Below are 21,245 nucleotides of genomic sequence, written 5' to 3'. Positions count from 1 at the left end.
TTCTTTTTTATAAAAATGGGTTCATGCCATATATTTTATACTTTTTTTTTAATCACTTAACAACAGATCGTAGCCATCTCTTAAGTCAACATAGCTAGCTCTACTTCATTTCTTTCCCATAGCTGTAAAATGTACCACAGTATGGCTCAAACATAAGTTATATAACCATTTCTCAAATGAGGCCCAGTCCAGTGTGCAAGGATACATTACTCACACACACAAACATAAAGCCTATTGATATCACTTCTGTAAAGAATTAAAAAGTGGAATACCTAGCTCAAAGGATTGCATATTTTAGATTTTACTATACATACACAGTAGTAGAGCTTCATATTATTTTCTACAAAGCACGACAGAAAGCAAATGAAGGAGACTATCATTCCACTTTCTTGGCAGAAGTGTCTCCCACTCTCTTAATGTCGCCCTAAAGATCACAGTTCCCCTTGAGGGTGTGATTTCCATTCCTCTACTAGGGAGGATAAGCAACACATTTTTAGGTTTATTAACAAATTGCACCTTTTCTTCCATGAGTTGCCTATTCAAATTTTTTGCCTATTTATCTATTCATGTTCTTTTTCTTTGGAAAAATGTCCTTATACTAACGCCTTATCTGTCAAACATTTTATAAGAATTTTCTCCCAGTTCACTATTGTCTTTTGACTACCTTTACAGGATTGTTTGGCACATGGAATTTAACATTTATACACAGTCAAATTTCTCAGTCCTTCCCTTTACGCATTCTGAGCTTCCTCAGCCTATTCACAGCTCCTAAATTTTCTTCTAACATTTTTATTGTTGTTGTTGTTGTTCCACATAGAGGGCTTTAATTCACCTTGAATTTACTTCGGCATAAGTATGAAGCAGGAATCTAACTTTGCTTTATCACACAGCCGGCCAATTTTGCCAGCACCATTACTAAATGAACTGTCTGTCCCGCTAAACTGAAATGTGACTTTGATCAAACATCAAGTTCTCATTTATCCTGGCTCTACTTCTGGACTCTTGCATTCCCTTGATTTCCTTGAACCAAGAATATGGTTTTAATCTTAAATTATCCCACGAGTGTTTCTTAAATCTTTATTGGCAATTCTCCAAATCTATTTTTGATAAGCTTTAGAGTAATTTATGAAGTTTGAAAATTTATTTGGTTAGAAATGTATTAGATTTATAGACTGTTTTGGAAGGAACTGACAATTTTATGAGACTTCTAATCGACAAAAGCCATCTTTTATTCAGGTCTTACTTTATGTCCTTAAAAGATTTATGGTTTTCTTCACGTATGTCCTCCTCTTTTCTCTTATTATAACTTATCTTTAAGAATTGTATAGATTTTGTTAGCATTATAAATATCTTTATATTTTAATATAACTGATTATTATTAGTGCATGAAAATGTTACTGATTTTTATATCTTCATACTGTATCTAAATAATTATTAAATTTTATACCATAAATTTAAATTAAATATAAAGAAGAAGTATAATTTAGATTAAATTATGGGGCGCCTGCGTGGCTCAGTCGTTGAGCATCCGCTTTCCGCTCGGGGCATGATCTCCGGGTTCTGGGATCAAGCCCCACATTGGGCTCCCTGCTGGCGGGAGGCCTGCTTCTCCCTCTCTCACTCTCCCTGTTTGTGTTCCCTCTCTGTGTATCTCTCTGTCAAATAAAGAAATAAGATCTTAAAAAAAGAGACCTTAAAAAAATTAATTAAATTATGAATTTAATGTGATTTATAATCATGTGTGATTTATAATTGTATTAATTATAAAAGTTTAACCAGAGTCTTTTGGCTCTTATGTATGCAATTATATCATTTATACATAAAGATAATTTCTTCTTTAAATATTCATACTTATTTTAATTTTTTCTTCTTTGCATTAGCACAACCCCTAAAAAAATAATACCAAATAATGATAGTATGCATTCCCGATTTATAACTGGTTTTAATGGAAATAAATCCTTCTTTTTTTTTTAAGGTTTTATTTATTCGACAGAGAGAGACAGTGAGAGAGGGAACACAAGGAGGGGGAGTGGGAAAGGGAGGAGCCAGGCTTCCCGCAGGGAGCCCAATGTAGGGCTCAAGCCCAGGACTCTGGGATCATGACCTAAGCTGAAGGCAGAAGTTTAACGACTGAGATATGCAGGTGCCCCAATATTTAATCCTTTAATAGAATGTCTGTTGTTTGCTTTTTAGAATCAGTTAGTTTTAAAACCAATCATTACTTCAAGAAAATTCAATAAAATAAGTATAACATAATTAAGTGATCTATTACATAGCTATATAATTTACTTAATCACTTACCCATTCTTTAAAATTTTATTACTTTCCAGTATTTTAGCATAAGTAACATTATGATGAACAACCTTATATATAGTTTTATATCTTTAAAATTATTTCTGTAGGGCAGACTCCCATAAGTTGAAACCTTGGTTCAAAGGATTTAAACATATTAAGGCTTTTTATGTATTTTGCCAAATTCTTTCCAAATGAATTTTCTTTTTCCTTTTTTAAAAACTCCTTTGTGAGAGGTACTTAGGTGGCTCAGCAGGTTAAAGCGTCTGCCTTCAGTTCTGGTCATGATTCCAGGATCCCAGATCAAGCCCCACATCTCAGCTCCTCACTGAGCCAGAAGCCTGCTTCTCCCTCTCTTTCTGCCCCTCCCCCTGCTCATGCTCTCTCTCTCTCACAAATAAATAAATAAAATCTTAAAAAAAAAAAAAATTAAGGGGCACCTGGGTGGCTCAGTTGTTAAGCTTCTGCCTTCAGCTCAGGTCATGATCCCAGGGTCCTAGGATCAAGCCCGGCATCAGGCTCCCTGCTCGGAGGGAGGCCTGCTTCTCCCTCTCCCACTCCCCCTGCTCGTTGTGTCCCTCTCTCGTTGTGTCTCTCTCCATGTCAAATAAATAAATAAAATTTTAAAAAATAAAAAAATTAAATAAAAAAATAAAAGCTTCTTTGTATACACCTTAAATTAATATAACATTGTAGGTTAAACATAAAAATGAAACTAAATAAATAAAATTTAAAGTAATAAAAGCTTCTTTGTCATTGGTATAACAATGCTTTCTAATAAAGAAAACTTTGAAGGAAAAATACAGATTTAAAAAGGTGAAAAGAAGAGTATATAACCAAAGGCCAACATAAGAGGAAGGGCAAAAGCCCTTAGAAAGGGCTTAGGAAGCCATTAGGAAGTTTCAGAATAACTAAAATCCAAAGAAAATAGAGGAGTCCAAAAAGAACTAAGGACTCAAAATGGAATTTTCAGGTTATATTTAGATCAAGAAGATGAAGGAAGGGAATGAATGCTGACTGACAGGTATCACAGAGAACAAAAAATTCCTGAACTCACTCTGATACCCTCTTCTTTGTCAAAGACAGTGATCTCTAAACCAGAGGGGAAAGAATAAATAGTAAAAGAGAAACTAGAGTCTAAAATGCATACAAAGAGATTAGAAAAGCACCTGGCAACACTAAGTAAGCTGTCTTCTGCTCTGAATATCCTAGATATAAGAAAACTTAGAAAAGAACAACAGGTCTAGTACTGATTAATTTAATGGAGCAAAGTAAAATTGTAAAGAGGTCCATGCCAGAACTCCCCAGAGCACCCTCTGTCTGTGACCCAGATAACAATGTCATTGCTGACTCAGATTAAACTACATGAAAGCTTGGGTGTCCATCATGCCCATGACATGAAAGGGAAAGGACAGGAAACACACTGCAAAATTTTATCAGGTAAAATTTGACAAACTAAAAAGTCAGGTCTAAGATGGGAGAGCAGAAGTTTGCATTGCATTAAGTATGACAGAGGATGTTCATTTGGATTGAGCTCAGTGAGTTAACTGTGTAATAAATAAAAAGCCTTTGGCTATACTCATAGAAGCATGGAACTGAGAATGAGGCCATGAATGCTCCCAAACTATGCTGAATTAGTTCACACTATACCTATAAAAGTTTGTTCTGTTCTGAATATCATACTTTAATAAGACTACAGAAGAAATGGAATATATTCATAGAAAAGCAATGAAAGTAAGAACTTAAAACGTTATTCAAAAAAAAAAAACCTAAGGATGTTTATACTGGTGGTAAGATATAAAGGAAGTAACAGCTACTGAAAAGAGTTTAAAAGTCCATCATATGTAATGGGAATTTAACATGTTCTATATATTAAACAAAGTAGAAATAGCATCAATAAAGCAGGCATTACAGAGCACTGTATTTTGAACAAATTTTTTAGACAACTACCTTGAAGATTCAATTTGCAACATGGAGGTTTTGCTAATAGTATTTACTACAGATACAGGAGACATGATTTTTAAAAAACAAACAGAACTCCATACAAATCAGAGCTGCCCAGAGGCAGGGCAGAATACATCAAGAGGAAGGGACCTCCCCCTCACTAACAGTGCTCAGGCTGGCTATGTGACCCGGAGAGACTCAAGCATCTGAGATCTCTAGTTCCTTCCAATCCTTTGTTTATTTATATGTATGTTTATTTATACCTATGTATTATTTCCCTAAGTGAAGGAAGAAGAAAACTACCTTGGATTTCTGCAGTTTACACAAGTCTAAAGACTCTTTTTTTCCTTCTCTGCTACTGTTAAAACTAGAACCAATTCTTTCCTTTACACAGAAATTATTTTACGTAAATAAACTAAATGACTGCCAGGAAAGCATATAAACAACACCAGCATTTTTTAACTTTTTTCTACATCAAGAATGCTTGACTATTCAGTAAGACAACTGAGAAAAGCATAAAGAAGGTAGTCAAAATAAACAAATAAATATTTTTTTAAAAGAAGGTAAATCAAGTAACTAAAAAACAGTATTAAAACACCAGAAAAACTTTAGTAGTATGACAACCGAAAAAATTATTCAAAGAAATATAGAAATTGGTTATTTCAATCATGAATATATAAAGATCTAAACCACAGCCTAAAATGGAATGTAATTTATTTATGTTAAATCTGGTTTGTTTCTATCAGATTAATGGAGATTTTCCTACTGAAATACATAGAACTTGGTTCAGGCCGCCTAGGGGGCTCAGATGGTTAAGCGTCTGACTCTTGATTTTGGCTTAGTCATGATCTCAGGGTTTTAAAATTGAGCCTGTACTGGGTTTGGAGCCTGCTTAAGATTCCCTCTTTCTCTCTTTCTGTCCCTCCCCCCACATCTCTCTTTGTCTCGCTCTCTAAAAAACAAACCAAAAAACAATACTTAGTTCATCTCTACTTTTCCCATAATTAAAGCAAGAGTCCCAAAGTGTGATGTTACTAGAAGTCCAGTGAGAGAAGTATATCCTAAAATTCAACTAAATATTACAAATACAGAATCTGCGGTAGCACTGGTGACCCTATTTTCAATATAGGGAGGAGAATGAATGTAAAGCAGAGCAGGAAATAAGCAGGTGATAACTTTACTTCTTTGGCATCATTTACTCACCTCCAATTCCTCCAAACATCCTTATTAGGGGCATTTTTATCTACTTTAAAATAATGTTTACTTTTAAAAACAATATCCACTTTTCCCAGACATAAAAATAGAAAGCACAACCTGGGAGATACAGACCTAGAAGCTGTTTCTGGAGCATTTCCAGTACCAGTCTGATCTTCACAAAAACCTCAGATGGTGACGGATGTTCCAAGTCAGTCATCACAGATTCAAAACGAATAATAATGATGTTGGGCTGGCTTTCTATAATGGCATGAAGGGATGGGCAAGATGCCAGAGGCCTAAGGATATACTTCAGCAGCATCTGACCTGAAAAATTGTATGAACATTCATCACAAATCACTGGAACAAACTTAAAAAAAGCAAGCATGCCCCCTTACCACCAAAAAAGATCTTTGAACCCAACCATAAAAATACATATCCTGTGACATCACACACCACTAATGAGTGTACAGATTTTTATTTAAATCATTTAAAAAGTCAAATTAAATAAATAGCAGTAGCTAGTTTATAAAAAGGAAAAAAGGAAAGTCAAGAAAGGATCCAAGCCCTTAATAAAAAGGGTAGTATTTATGAGAATTCCATCTGATGAATCTTAAGGTCAAACCCTAAGATCCACCATCAATATTATCTAGAGAATATTTTATAAATCTCCCTGTCATTCCTTTAATACTAAACATTCTGAGATGTCACGAAAATGAAACAAAGTAGTATGCCTTACCAAATGATTTAAGCTTCATTTGTAGCTCCCCAAGAATAGAAAATGCCAAGAGGACAGAACTGATCGGTGGTACAGGTGTCTTCTCTTCCTTCTGAGACTGTTCAATGCATAAATGAAGTTCTGTTTGCAGGCAAGATTCCAAGTTGCTGGTATCTAAGAAAAAGGAGGAAAACATCAGCTGTCTCAGCAATGCAAGTTATTTCCACTTCTACTCCTCAGAGCTCATTCTCTACTATGATTCCTAAATATGTGGTTTTATTACAATACACTTCTAATGTAACCAAATTTTAATTATGACGTACATGTCCTTGGCATCACTTTAAAACAGGAAATGACTGTATATTATATAGTCATATTCACAGAATGTGAATATTCATATTGGTATATTCACAGAATCAAACTAGGTGCAAAAGCAAGACGTGCCTAATAAATGGCTTATTAAATAGGTATTGAACGGAGGTAAGGAATGACAAGTAAGGTCCTCGTTTCAATGAAGACCTCTTTTTAATGTTTCCTTGAGTACAGAGAAGTGTCTGCCTAGAAAGTTTAACAAGAAGGGTGTATTATAACAAAGAATTAACATGCCTGCTATCTTCTCTTAATTTTATTCTGCCTGCAAATAGAGTCCAAAATTGTCTAGATGACTTCCTTCGAAATACCTGAAATACATATGTGCGTGTGTGTCTATATACATACATACATATTTAATGAATCTGAAGGCCTAAGTGGGAATGGGAAAGGGGTTGGGGGAGACTGAAAGAAACTAAATTTCAATACTAGAAAATATAACAGGGGTAATGACATGTTCTCTACATATATTCTTAGGGCTTTGCTATGTGTAAACAAGACATCAAAGGCTCACACCTAGCAGTGAGCAGAGAGCTCCAGAGCCAAGCAATGTAAAGCAAAGCCAGGCCAAAGTAATTCTATTTTTTTCATCTTGCAAAGCACCCCGTATCTCGTGATTTTGCCACCGTTTTTTCCCCCAAGGACTGAGAAAAACTGAGAAAAACCCCTGTCTCACTGAGTCCCCTGCCTTCTTTCCTCACCAAGAGAGAAAACGGATGAACAGCTTTTCAAAGCTTCCTGGCCAAGGTAAATGGCAGGGATTGGGGCTGTTGGGAATGGGTGTACCTACAATGCAGTGAAAACTCTGTGTGGTCTTTAACTGCTACTGCCTCCTCCACCACACCCTCATCACGTGACTCTTAGCCACCCAATCATCTCCCCCTGCTATGCTCCTTCCTCCAGAAGGGAACAGAGAGAGACAGAAGGGAAGTAAAGCGAGGAGCTAGTCCTAACATGCATTCTGCTTAGCAGGAGAACTCAGTGCAGCGGAGACTGAGAAATCCACCAATATAAAATATTTAGAATACATTCAGAGGCCACACTGGTTCAGGCAGATTAAGCAAAGCAGTCCACCTGAGGTCAGCAGCACCTTTTGATGGTGGGAACTTCCACACAATCAGCTTCTGCCACTCTTCTCCAAGGTGATAAAGGATGTTCTGTTTCTGTATTGTGAGCTCCATGCTGAGAGATTTCAACATTTTTAAATCAAGGCATTTTCTGGATTTCAGTAACTTCAAGCATTTCTGTGCCTGGCAGTGAAATGGAGTCATCATTAGACATTCCATCTGGACTCAGGGTAAGGAGAAGGTATTGGTATAAAAGGAATACGTGGAACACAAAATTTACTAAAACCAAGAACAGTACTGATTGCTGGTACTGTGGAGAAACGTTCAGTACCTCTTCCAGACACTGAGCCGCAGTGACATACTTCTTCTCCGTTAATGCGCAATTGTATTCTTCAATAGCAGCAGAAAACTAAAACGATAAACACAGCTATCAGGTATTTCATTTTATACATCCTATTATTTCAAGTCTGTCTGCTTGTTTGTTTTTAAAATACAAAAAAAATCTTAGAATCGGAGGTATACACATTTAATTATTAATCGGAGGCCAACTGGAAAAAAATTACTTTCTCACCAGCAAAACACTCAAGTTTGAGTTGAGTTTACTGACCTGCTGCAGCTGCTTAAGCAAACTTAAGACAACGGAGTCTCTTTCCAACTGTTGCTTCAAGTCGGTAAATTCAGCTGTTGATACATGAAGATCCCGGCGAACCTAATTCACACATCAAAGGTAAGTACTCTTAAGTTATACTATATCCAAGAAATAAAACATTCAGAGCTAAGCAATAAGCTTTATTAGGTGAACATAATTCATACTGAAACTTAAAGGCTGGTCAGGATTGGAAATAACAATAAAAAAAAAAAAATCACAGAACGCATTGGGAAGAGATCTTAAGCAGTTTGCTTAGTCCAAACCATTGCCCTACGCAGCAGTTCCCACTGCCATCAACATAACAGGCTCATGGCACCATCTAGCCTTAATTTGAACCATATTTTTCACCAGAGAGCTCACCCACCTGGGTGACTAGAGGGGTATCCCCACCGGCAAGTGACAACTCATTCTACAGCTGATAGCTCTCACCATTAGAAAAATTTTGTGCTGAACCAGAATCCACCTCCCATTCTGTCCTGCCTTTACAGGTGCAAAGTCCCTTCTTTTCTGTATCTCTACCTCTTCCTAATTCATTTTTCATTCATGAAAGACACACTCGATACCCACTAGAGCAAGGCTCCTTCCTTCAGGTTTGAACATGCTGAAATTTCCTCCATCTTTGAGGAAAAACTCCCTCCACCTCAGCAACCCCATTTCTCAGTGGTTACCTTGTTTTTCTCCTCTCTCTCATGAACAAGCCTCTTGCAAGAGTGACTCATGTTCACTGTCTTTACCTTCTCAATTCTCATTCATCCTACAACTCACCGAGATCTGGTCTCTATCCCCACCATTTCAACAAAACTGTTCCAAAATAGTGCCCCAAACACCAATCAATTCCTTGCTGCTAAATCCAAAGCAAACATCGTCAGTGTTTAACTATTTATGAGTACAGTTCTTTTCCTTCCCTTAGTTCCCTGAAATTATTCTCCACTGATTTTCCTCCTAGTTCTCTGGCCATTCATTTTCTTCATGGAACTTCATTTTCCCTCTGACCACTTCATACAGACTGACAATCCTCTCTCCCTGGCCCTCCTCCTACTCTGAACCACTGGTTCTCAAAAAATAATTGTATTTTTTCCCCCACTCCCATCTAGGGACATCTGGTAGTGTCTGGAGACGTTTAGGTTGTCACAACTGAGGGAGTTCTACTGGCATTTAGGGAGTACATACCAAAGATACTGTTAAATATTCCACAAGGCACAGGATAGCCCACCACAACAAAGAACTATCCAGCCCCAAATATCAGCAGTGCTGATGCTGGGAAACCCTGCGCTATACACCCTCTCTGGACAATCAGTGGCTCACAGCTTCCATTTCTAAAGACTCCTATCTCAAGTCCGCATCACCTTCCTAGGCTCCAAACATGTATGTGGATGGGTCATGTATAAATTGTCCACTAACAGCTGTTTTCCTGTTCCCCACAGTAATAGCACATGGCTATCCGACGAGACTCTCTCAGTGGAGCGTGACCATGTGTCTAAGATCTCACCAATGAAATACAAGCAGAAGTGATGTGCACCATTTCGAAGTCTGGGTCAAGCAGATGTGCCTCCTCTGTGCCCTCTCTTTGTTCTTAACCTTATACAAAACACCCAGTCTGCCCACTGCTCTGAGTAATAAACTGTCTTTCATCTCTCACCCAAGGAGTCTTATGTCTTCTAATGGCGTCCATGAAACTGTGGCAGGCTAACTAGCTAACCTGCAAGTAGATTAAAATCTCAGATCCCCTCACAGTTCTGGACTGTGTAGAATTGGCCTGGAAGCCCAGACTACTGCATTAAAAACCATTTGAGCCACTGCATTTCAAGGACTGCCTCTCCCTCACTCTCTCTCGTCTCGTTTCATTTCTTTTTGAAGTCTAGCCTTCATCTTTATACACTCCAACTGGGCAGCTCCATTTGGATATCTCACAGGCACCCCACAAAAACCTACTCCTTCTCAAGATTCTCTATTTCATTGAATCAGTGACCTTGTTCTCCATGATCCTTCATGCCCCAAGTCTCAAAGATCCCACCTCTTAAATGTCACTAGGATTCATCCTCATCCTCTTCTCCATCCTCATGGCCACTGACCTTACAGCAGGCCCTGTTCTTTCTTCCCTGATCAGTTTAACTGCCTCCTAATGCTTTAACTGCCAGCTCATTTCCTTGTCTCATTCTCAAGTCCTTTCTTCAAGTTGCCAGCAGAATAGGATTCCTAAAATTCAAATCTGATGCCATCAAGATAATGTCCACAAGGTCCTTGCTTACCTTTCTAATCTTATCTCCTGTCCCTTCCCACCAAGCTCTCTAAACATGAGTCATATGGAACCCTCGCCCCTCTCTGAAAGGCGTCATCTCTCCATTCCATCTATGTCTCTGTAACGCTGTCCCCAGTGTCCACCTAAAACGCTTTTCCTTCCTCTTTGCCTAACTACCTATCACTTGAGGTTTGGGTCTGATGCTATTTCCTACAGGAAGCCAAGCTCAGCTATATTTTCTATTTGAATTATTCCTATTTAATGGATATCATACTATTTTAGTCATCTACATTAGGCATGAGATTCACACTTCGAAATTAAAAAAACCATCATTACTGTTCAGTAACCAGCACAGTATTTGGTGCCTTGCAGATGTTCAGTAAGCATACCAAATGACTGAGTGACTCCCTTTATAATATCTACCTATTAAATCTCATTTTCAGTCTCCAGCCCTAAGTTTCAATCTTACTAGGGCTAAACGCCCTCAGTTTCTTTCACCATTCTTCCGATGACAAAATGTTTAAGTATGGACCTTCTCATTTAGACCAGACACTTTACAAAATGCAACCACCAGAACTGAATAAATTTCACCAACCATAATCTGGTCAGCTAAAGGTATAGACATGACTCTCTTGTTCCAGACACTGCATTTCTAATAGTATAGTCTAAGACTGACTATTGACTCACAGATCAAACAATCAACTAATTACAAATATACTTTGAAAATATTATTTGAACTGTGCCAGAATTGTAGAGGAACAAATTTGTTTTTATTAAAACCTCGAATCAGAATGACTGATGAACTGGCTGTTAAACAGATTTTCTAGGTACCTAGAAATCCCCATTTGTGCCTGAAGTTTTATACAGAACTTTTGAAAAACGTATCTACTAACTTTCCTTCTTTAGTAAACCACATGGAGAGAAAAGACTTGGGTGTCTTTCCTTAAGGACTTTGAAAACATTTCACCATCTTGATCGGAGATAACAATGAGCCCTGCCCAATAATTTAACAAGATAGAGAAGGCCTCTAAGATTATGCCTGTTTAAACCTCTAATATCACTGCTTTCCTTGCTTCAAATGACTATGTCTCCTAAAAGTAAAAAACAGGAAAAAAATTCCTGGTGAAATAATACATGTGAAAAATGTTTTTAAGATTACAGTGTGATGGGGGCGCCTGGGTGGCTCAGTGGGTTAAAGCCTCTGCCTTCCGCTCAGGTCATGATCCCAGAGTCCTGGGATCTAGCCCACATCGGGCTCTCTGCTCAGCAGGGAACCTGCTTCCCTTCCTCTCTCTCTGCCTGCCTCTCTACCTACCTGTGATCTCTGTCAAATAAATAAATAAAATCTTTAAAAAAAAATTACAAAGTCACAATTTTTGTTTCCAGACTGGCTTGTTTTTGTGATGGCAGCACTCCAGCAAACACGGTAAGCATTTCTAAACCCCACCAGACTTTGCCTAAGAAGCAGAGCAAGCACTGACCCAACACAGTGACATGATACAAGACAGGCAAGGATTCTTTGTGTGTCCAGATAAAGAGGCTCAATGACAAGCAGTAGAGTGGTTGTAATTGGCAAATCAAGCCAATTTTCCAGGAGTAGGCCAAATGACCAAGATTATGCTGAGTCTGGAAAGTGTGGAGGCCAGCCATAGATATAAGAGAATGCTAGCCATTAAGAGAAGCAAACATTTTAAACTAAGAGACAAGAAAAGGCCAGATGATTCAGCTTTATTTTGAAGACAGTAAAATTCTAAGATTATTTTTTTAATTTACAAAGTGCTGTTCAAATGCAAAGTTTTGCTATGAAAATTGTTTATAGTTCTAGAAAATATTTCTATTTTAAAATTGAAAGTTCCTCTAAAGTTATCTAATGCAACTTCCAATGTCCAATAAGGAAGGAAAGTGAGATCTTAAAAACTTACACACAGAGTTGAAATGTCTTAGGACTCAAGAAGCTGAACTACCACCCTACAAACCTAACCAATATAATGAACCATTTTTACCTCACTCTCTATCCTGGATTTCAGCAGGTCAATGTCCTCAGATAGCTTATCCACTTGGGTAACCAGGTCCTGGGCACTCTGCATGCTGGGCAGGAATTCACTATACTTCTTGCTGATCATAGTGCACACCTCACCCTATAAAATAAGACAGAAGAATTACAGTGGGATGAGTAGAAACCTCTATTAAAAATATACAGCTCATCTTTCATAAGGAATCCTCCATGTTGGAGCCTTCTTGCCAGTTACCCACACCCCTTTACTTTTCCTCCATGCCAGTGGGTTTCTTTGAAAAACACATTCCTCCCACCCTTAAGGATCTTGCTTGTAACATTATTACGATGCAAGAAGACAATGATCACCAAATTCCACCAGTCCCCAAAAGTTATACAAATGCTGGAAAAGAAAAGGGGAAGCCAGAAGTTCTCATAATAAACTAGATTAGCTCTGACTACAGCCACCAACTTTAATCATATAGCTACTAGAAAAAGCAAATGGATAAATTAAATCCACAATCTGTGTACTTCAGTTCATGAATTTCTATTTTCTTGCTTATAAAATTTTAAGGCCTAATCCTAAAACTCTAACTTAATTTGAGCTTCATCAATAAACAAATTATTGAATACTTTGCACTGAATGCTTTGGAAAATACCAGAAAAAAAATTATGCCTGCCCACATATAAGTTATTTTAAGCAGGAAAAATACTATACACTTAAGTAACCAGAATATAAAAATGTAATATAGGAAAAGAGTTAATGTCCTTCAGAAACACATATGAGAAAGAGATCACCTCTGCTTGAGGGAAAAATGGACATACTTTTCACGCACAAAACTACGTTTGAGATAGGACTTAAAAAATGGGTAGATGGGGCACCTGGGTGGCTCAGATGGTTAAGCATCTGCCTTTGGCTCAGGTCATGATCTCTAGGTCCTGTATTGAGCCCCTCTTCGGGCTCCCAGCTCAACAGGGAGTCTGCTTCTCCCTCTCCTTCTGCCTCACCCTCTGCTTGCTCTCACTCTCTCTCAAATGAGTAAATAAAATCTTAAAAAAAAAAAAATGGGTAGAAACACTATAGGTAAAGATGAAAAAATGGCCACATAAGCAAAATCTGGGAAACAGGAAAAATACTGGGTCTGCTTGGAGCATAGAAAGTAATTGTCCGTTGGCTGAAGATCCTTGGTGAAGGAAACCCAGTGGAAGGAAAGCTAGGTCCAGAACAGTAAGAGCCTTGAGTGCCATGCTAAGGTCGCTCACCGGTCTTTCCACCATATAAAAAGTGTTGAAAAACCCTAAACCCATGTTAAAGGAGAGATGGCGGTAACATGACTACTTACAAGTCAGGAAACCATCTTTGTAAAATCAGGGGTTGTCAGGAAGACCTACTTCTTGTGCCTTTATGACAGGGTTGCCAAACTTGCTCCCTGAAATCCAGACTTAACGCCAGACTTCAGTCCTAAACGAACCTTTCGCAACTTCCAGACTTAAATCCAAACTTAAACACTCAACTTTAAATGAAAGCCACAAAGATGTGAACAAATACTGGCAAGGGAAGGATACCAATACAGAGTGAAACTGTGAATGGAGATGTGCTTTTGGGGTTTGTATCAATCGCAAGGCAGCGGGGTCCACCGAAGCGTTTTTTGTATGTTTTACAACACTCAGACCAGCCTCAAAGGACTTGGGGACAAAGACCAGAGTTTCATACACATGTTGACAGGCTGGAACAACAAAAATTTCAGAGGGAAGGACGGTACAATTCTCCCAGCTATTTTATTCACCGGCAAATGGCATAAAAAGGAGTGGGCGGGGGAGATAAACACAAATCAGGGAGGTGGTCCTGACCGCATTTCTCTTCTCACCTGCAACCTCCCCGGACACCTCCGGGCTTCCGGTCCCACCTCCCCTGCTGGTTTCCTCAGTCCTGCCACAAAGCCCCCGACCCGACCGATCCCCACCCTAACCCCAGAGCCCAGCACTCCCGGGCCACCGCCTCCTCCTCCCCTAGGCTCCAGGCCTCCGCGCCTCCTTACTCCCCAACTCCTGCCGGGACTCCCCTCCGTGCCCCTCCCCAATCCACACACCTGCCGGCCCCCCTACTTCACATTTTCCCCCTCAGCCCCTACACCTGACTCTGCTCATCACCCCTCTCCCTGCCCTTAGCCCCCACTCCTTGCCCCGTCCCCCCAAACGGACCCGGCGTCCCTTTTCAGTCAGCCTCCCGCTGCCCGGCCTTCACCTTGATCTCCTCCACCCGCCGGGTCAGGCGGCTGATCCGAGTGCCCAAATCCTCCTTCTCCAGCCTCCCGGAGTGTGCCAGAACCTCCGTCACGAAAGAAGCCATCGCCACGACAGGAACCAACAACGACGGGGTCCCTATCCAGCGGCCAGCGCGGCAGCCCCAGTCCCGCCGGCGGGATTGGCGCGCGGCCTGCCGGGAAACTGAGCCTCGCGGGGCCCAGACTGTGGCTCTGAAGGCGAGGCCGCACTACAACTCCCAGCAGGCACCGGGACCGTCCTAGGTTGGAATTCCACGGTGTCCCTTAGCTGGCAAACTGGGTAGACGCGTTTCTTTCCCTGGCTGTTTTCAAATAGTTTCTTCCCGCTTGTTTTTCGCTAGAAGAAATGAAATGTTTTTACTTAAAAACCAGTCCTAAATGAACCTTTCTCAACTTCAAAACGCTTAACTCTGAAATTTATCGAGCCGGAATACCGGAGGAACCCACCTTGATCTTTTTTCGTTAATTATTCACCCTTAAGGGCCGCAGCTGCCAGCAGAGTCTATACGAATAGAGCCCTCTGGAGTTGTGCAAACGACGTCGCATTACCTCATAAAAAAAAGTCTGCCTAAATTGCCCTCCTTTTATGTTGCATAGTTTACAATGCAATCTATGGACATATATTACATTGCGTACAACTATGTGCATCTATTACATACATTCTACATCTGTGTAACAAATGCACGTGTTTCTTCTATGTAATACATTACATATTTATAAATATATTTTTTAAAGATTTCATTTACTTATTGGAGAAAGAGTGCACTGGTGAGCACAGAGGAAGAGGAGAAGCAGACTCCCTGCTGAGTAGAGAGCCTGACCGGGGCTTGATCCCAGGACCCTAAGATCATGACCTGAGCTGAAGGCAAATGCTGAACCAACAGAGCCACCCAGGTGCCCCCATTACATATTTATATTGTTTATATGACTTAAGTATAAATAACATTAGAACTGTGTAGACTAGGGGCGCCTGGGTGGCTCAGTGGTTTGGGCTGCTGCCTTCGGCTCGGGTCATGATCTCGGGGTCCCGGGATCAAGCCCCGCATCGGGCTCTCTGCTCCGCAGGAAGCCTTCTTTCCTCTTTCTCTCTCTCTCTCTCTCTGCCTACCTCTCTGCCTACTTGTGATCGCTGTCTGTCAAATAAATAAATAAAATCTTTAAAAAAGAAAAAAAAGAACTGTGTAGACTAGAGCAAAAGACTTTTTAATTTATTTGACAGACAGCGGTCACAAGTAAGCAGAGAGGCAGGCAGAGAGAGAAAGGGAAGCAGGCTCCCTGCTGAGCAGAGAGCCCCATGTGGGGCTCAATCCCAGGATCCTGGGATCATGACCTGAGCTGAAGGCAGAGGCTTAACCCACTAAGCCACCCAGGCACCCCAAGATATTTAACACTTTCTATCAGAGGTTACAAATCAACATTATCTGAAGTTTTTACAAAATTGATCCATATTGAAAGATGTTCATTATATACCATGTAGAGGATGATTTTTTAAAAAATAAATAGATATAGATACATATATAGAGATAAAGGGTATACACCAAATTATCTGAGTGGCAAACTTATGATATATTTTTTCTCTTTTTTGCCCTGTTTTCCTATTTTTCTGTCATAAACATGTACTGCTTTGATTAAAATGTCATCTCTGATTTTTAAAAAAGTATCTGGTGAGAGTTGACCCCAGATAGATGCTGACCCTAAAGTCCTTGTCAATTTTAGGTGTCTGTAGGACTATCTGCTTATCCCATTGAGCCAAGGGCAGCTTTCTGTGACACAAGCAAAGGAAATGAAACAGGGGTTGAGACAGGAAGCACAAAGGACAGCCATAACATGCTGGAAAGGCATCCCTCCCTAGAAAACCAAATTAGTTTCTGATCAATAGACCTGTCAGCCACACTTTGAATTCTAAATGCTACGACTACTACATGCCCAGTGAGAAAGAAGGACCTGCAGGGGACATTCCTGAAAACTTACATTCTATTTAACTACATATGGCAGACATTGGGCTAGGCTGGAAATCCAAAATATGTGAATAAATAATCCCAGGAAATATGATCATTGCCATCTTGAAGGTAAATGAGAGATCAGTCCAGATTTTGGGGGGGCCTAAATCTTATCCAGTTGCTGGGATGGGGAAGACTCTTTAAGGAAAAGTATATAAAATAAATTCAAAGTTAGGTGCAGGCCTAAGAAGGGACCTGTGCGAGTAACAGGCCCAGAAGCTAAGTCACCTCTGAGGAAGATACAAAGGGCAGAGGAAATAATGGAGTAGGCTGTCCGGCAGTCTGATTGACCCAGAAAAGTTTCATAGTAAGAAGGAATCTGAACTGAGAGTGGAAGGAGGTACCACTTTGAGGTTGAGGTTCTGGGATCTTCTCCAGGAAACCAATCCATGGGTCAGACCCACAGATGCAACTGCAGAGCTTTGCCTCTCCCTGGGCAGAGAGGCCAGTGGATAAGCTGCAGACGGTCCGTCGCGTTTGCAGGCAAAGGCCAGGAAGAGCCAGAGTTAGACTGAGGAAGGAGAAGAAAGAACATAGAGAATGGAGTGGAGTTGCTACATACACACAGTGCATGCAAGCGTGAATGAATATCTGCATAAATGAAAAAAAAATTAATAAGATGAATGCATTCTCTTTTCCCTCACTAACCTGATCTCCCCCATGGTTCACACTTATCATGATTTATATGTCTCCCAACTCACAGATTTTCACAAATTGTCAAGAAACAGTCCTGAATGGGGGGGTGGGGGCACTGGGTGGCTCAGTCAGTTAAGCTTTCAACTCTTGATTTCAGCTCCGGTCATGATTTCAGGGTAATGGGATCGAGTCCTGAGTCAGGCTCTGCGCTCACCGAGGAGTCTGCTTAAGGTTCTCTCTCTCTCTCTCCCCCTTGCTCCTTCCTCCACCATGTCTACACTCTCTCTCAAATAAATAAATAAATTTTTTAAAAGATTTTATTTATCTTTAAGAGAGAGAGAGAGCACAAGCCAGGGGAGGAGCAGAGGGAGAGGCAGAAGCAGGATGTCCGCTGATGCAGGGCTCAATTCCAGGACCCTAGGATCATGAGTGGAGCTGAAGGCAGACAGTTAACTGAGCCACCCAGGTGCCCAGATAAATAAATCTTGAAAGAAGGAAGGAAGGGAAAAGAAAGGGCTCTGAAGAAAAAGCAAGGTAATAAGGATAATTCTTCCTGACCTCAGAGCTCATACACCTGTAGCATGCCTGTGTTCAAGAAGGAAAATGTCAAATACAAACCTGAATGAATAAAATGCAAGCAGACAGCATTTCCAGGGAAGCATACTATTTTGCCATTGTGTTGATTAGAACATGTGGTTCTTATAAAAGCAGCCAAAGGAGCCTACAATCTGGGAGAGCCCCCCATTTGCTTCAAAACAGTGGGAAGGGAGGAATGTGGATGGTGGATGTGGCCATGGATGAGATCAGATCGGTATGTGTGGATGGTTTCTGAAGCTAGGTGGTAGGACATGAAATTTCTTTTTCCATTTGCTCTACTTGTGTATTATTGAAGTGTTCTATAATAAAGCATGAAAGAAAAAAGGGGCCTTTGAGATGATTCTGGTCACCTCCCTCCCCCCCCACACACCACTGGTAATCTGATCAGACTGTACTGAGACATCATTCAGATAAAGTCAAGGTAGTGTCTTCTTAGATCCTTTCCCCATGCTTCCCCTTCCTCACCGTAGGACTATCAGTAGCTTAAAATATGAAGAGGGGAATATAATGGCCAACATGGATGTCTTTATTACAAGAAATCCCAATTTTCTTGGGTGTTTGTTCATAAAGATGAACCATGCCCACGTGCTCTGTCACTGGTGTGCAGGCGCGGTGAAGGGGGAGTCACCGTGGTGGCCTGGAGACAGGGCCATGAAGTGACACAGTCTGAAACCGCCTGGCCCAGGAGCTAGATCTGTTGCTTACCAGCTGGGGGACCCTGGCATGTTACCTAACATGCATCTCACAGCAGTGGGGTGAAAATTCAATAAGGATAAAGTATCTGATCAAAAGTCTGGCATTTAGCCATACTCAGTAAATGCAAATTATTTCCTTTGCTGTCAGAACCTGCCTTTTGGCTGCAGCAACACATAGGAACGGAAGTTGGCATGAGTAAGTACCACCTCTTACAGCTACTGTCCTACAGCAGCGGGAGCTTGGTGGCAGCTGGGGGGGGGGTGCGTGTGCGGGGGGCACATCCCTCCTGGCAGATTCTGGTCTGGATTGCTTCCCTGGATGGGGCATTTTCCATTTGTTTCCTGCTTACAAAAATATTAACTGATACACTTACAAAATATATAAAATATATAGATAATCACAAATAAGGAAATAAAAACTATCCATAATCCTTCCACTAAAACAACCACGATTAACATTTTGTGGCATGTGATATGTAGAAAAAGACATACACTCTTTTTTAAAAGTGAAATTATGCTCTACATGCTCTATACACTGATTGGTCACTTGCCTGTCTCACTTAACGATGAATCAAAAATATTTTTCACGTCACTGAAATTCTTTCTACATCACTTTAAAATGGCTGCCCAGTACTAACCAATATTTCAAATGGGCATTTTCATAATCTTTGTATATATTCACCATAAATTAGGGTCAGTTCCTGCAGGTAAGGTGCTGGGTCAAAGTAAATGCATATTTAGAAGTATGAAATATGAGGGATGCCTGGGTGGCTCAGTGGGTTAAGCATCTGACTCTTGGTTTCAGTTCAGGTCATGCTCTCAGGGTCCTGGGACGGAGCCCCATATGTGCCTCCATGCTCAGCGGGGGGTCTACGTAAGGATATCTTTCCCTCCCCGTCTGCCCCTCCTCCCTCTCTCTTGTTCTCTCTCTCCCAAATAAATAAATCTTTAAAAAAATAAAAGTATTAAATATGAAGTCGTGTTACCTTCCAGAAAGATTACACCAATGTATATTCCCAGAACACCATTCTCATCAACTGGGAAGTGATTTTACTTTCAAGTTTATGAATTTACTCATCAAATAGATATTGATAGTCTACTGTCTGGTTGGGGTTGTTTTGGAGTTTGGGGGTTTTTTGGTTTTATTTTGTTTTGGTTTGGTTTGGGGTTTTTTTTGGTTTTGTTTTGGTTTGGTTTTGTTGTTGTTGTTTCTTTTTTTTTGCCTCTCAGGAGGCCCTTCCCCAGAACCCACGCCCACATCTGATCTTGGGCACACCCCCCTAAACCCAACCTTGCCAAGTTCCTAGCACCTGCCTCAGCTGCTGCCTAAAAACTGAAACAAGAGCCCTCAATGAAAGATCTTCCACTGGGCCACCCCCAAAGTACACCCCGCTAACCCGTCACCAAGCCATCTGTCATTTGCTTTCTGCCTCTGTAGCGGGAGCAGCCATGGCCTGGAGTCTCCGCGGGAAAGCCCAGCTTGGAGGACTGCTCCTCTCTCTCCTCGGCTGGGTCTGCTCCTGTGTCGCCACCATCCTACCGCAGTGGAAGACTCTCAGTCTGGACCTGAACGAAATGGAGACCTGGGTCATGGGACTTTGGGAGGTCTGCGTGAATCAGGAGGAAGTTGCCGTGTGCAAGGCCTTTGAGTCCTTCTTGTCTCTGCCCCAGGAACTCCAGGTATCCCGCATCCTGATGGCAGCCTCCCACGGGCTGGGGCTACTGGGGCTTCTGCTCTCTGGCTTCGGGTCCGAATGCTTCCAGTTGCACAGGATCAGATGGGTATTTAAAAGACGGCTTTGTCTCCTGGGAGGGACTCTGGAAGCATCAGCTGCAGCCACTACCCTCCTCCCAGTCTCTTGGGTGGCCTACACCACCGTCCAAGACTTCTGGGATAATAGCATCCCTGAGATTGTGCCTCGCTGGGAGTTTGGAGATGCCCTCTACCTGGGCTGGGCTGCTGGGATTTTCCTGGCCCTCGGTGGGTTAGTCCTCATCTTCTCAGTGTGTCTGGGAAAAGAAGATGTGCCCTCCCTCCAGATGGCTGGCCCTACAGCCCCACCATTCTATGCCCCAGCGGACGAGTCCAGTGCCTCCTTCTATCTAACACCAAGACCCAGGAACCTATTCATCTAGGAACTGCTCCTGCCAAGGAACATGTGGAATAAAGGAATGTCGGTAGAATCTTTTCTCTTCCTTATCCTCTGCCACTCTACATTTAGTTCCCTCACATGGGGGTGGTAGTCACTGTCCCATTGGTTAAGGATTTGACTATCTTGGTGATATGGTGATCCATAATTTTGGAATAAAAAATCAAGGCACAGGGCACCTGGATTGCTCAGTCGGTTAAGCGTCTGCCTTTGGCTCAGGTCATGATCCCAGGGTCCTGGGATCGAGCCCCACATTAGGGTCCTGCTCAGCGGAGAGCCTGCTTTTCCCTCTGCCTCTGCCTGCCTCTCTGCCTGCTTGTGCTCTCTATCTCTCTGTCAAATAAATAAAATCTTTTTTAAAAAATCAAGGCAGAATTTCTAATGAACATGTTTTTCTGACTTAGATTTTACTTGTTT

General features: G+C 41.0%; 2 protein-coding genes across 2 annotated transcripts in view; one reads left to right on the top strand and one right to left on the bottom strand.

Annotated features, from left to right (window-relative positions):
• ZW10 (zw10 kinetochore protein) overlaps nucleotides 1-14,928 on the bottom strand; it is a 32,021-nt gene extending 17,093 nt beyond the window's left edge. Inside the window, exons 1-7 of the mRNA XM_004749857.3 lie at nucleotides 14,711-14,928; nucleotides 12,476-12,610; nucleotides 8,192-8,293; nucleotides 7,916-7,993; nucleotides 7,608-7,767; nucleotides 6,170-6,322; nucleotides 5,566-5,757 (exon numbers count right to left, since the gene is read on the bottom strand). Coding sequence (XP_004749914.1) covers nucleotides 5,566-5,757; nucleotides 6,170-6,322; nucleotides 7,608-7,767; nucleotides 7,916-7,993; nucleotides 8,192-8,293; nucleotides 12,476-12,610; nucleotides 14,711-14,815 — 925 coding nt within the window. The 5' untranslated portion in view covers nucleotides 14,816-14,928. The remainder of the gene's footprint in view (nucleotides 1-5,565; nucleotides 5,758-6,169; nucleotides 6,323-7,607; nucleotides 7,768-7,915; nucleotides 7,994-8,191; nucleotides 8,294-12,475; nucleotides 12,611-14,710) is intronic.
• A 5,050-nt stretch (nucleotides 14,929-19,978) lies between these two features.
• CLDN25 (claudin 25) lies at nucleotides 19,979-21,004 on the top strand. Its single transcript, XM_004749858.3, has one exon. The coding sequence runs from the start codon at nucleotides 20,128-20,130 to the stop codon at nucleotides 20,812-20,814; it is 687 nt and encodes a 228-aa protein (XP_004749915.1). The 5' UTR covers nucleotides 19,979-20,127; the 3' UTR covers nucleotides 20,815-21,004.
• Nucleotides 21,005-21,245: the final 241 nt, after the last annotated feature.

The sequence above is a fragment of the Mustela putorius genome, unplaced genomic scaffold, assembly GCF_011764305.1.
Source record: "Mustela putorius furo isolate JIRA1106 unplaced genomic scaffold, ASM1176430v1.1 tig00000460_pilon_pilon_pilon, whole genome shotgun sequence".
In the NCBI taxonomy this organism is placed as follows: Eukaryota; Metazoa; Chordata; class Mammalia; order Carnivora; family Mustelidae; genus Mustela; species Mustela putorius.
Note: the sequence above shows the minus strand (reverse complement) of the source record. Positions and strands in the feature narration are given on the sequence as shown.

Excerpts from the sequence above, each read along its gene's own strand:
- CLDN25 (XM_004749858.3), top strand. The coding sequence starts at position 20,128 with ATGGCCTGGAGTCTCCGCGGGAAAGCCCAGCTTGGAGGACTGCTCCTC.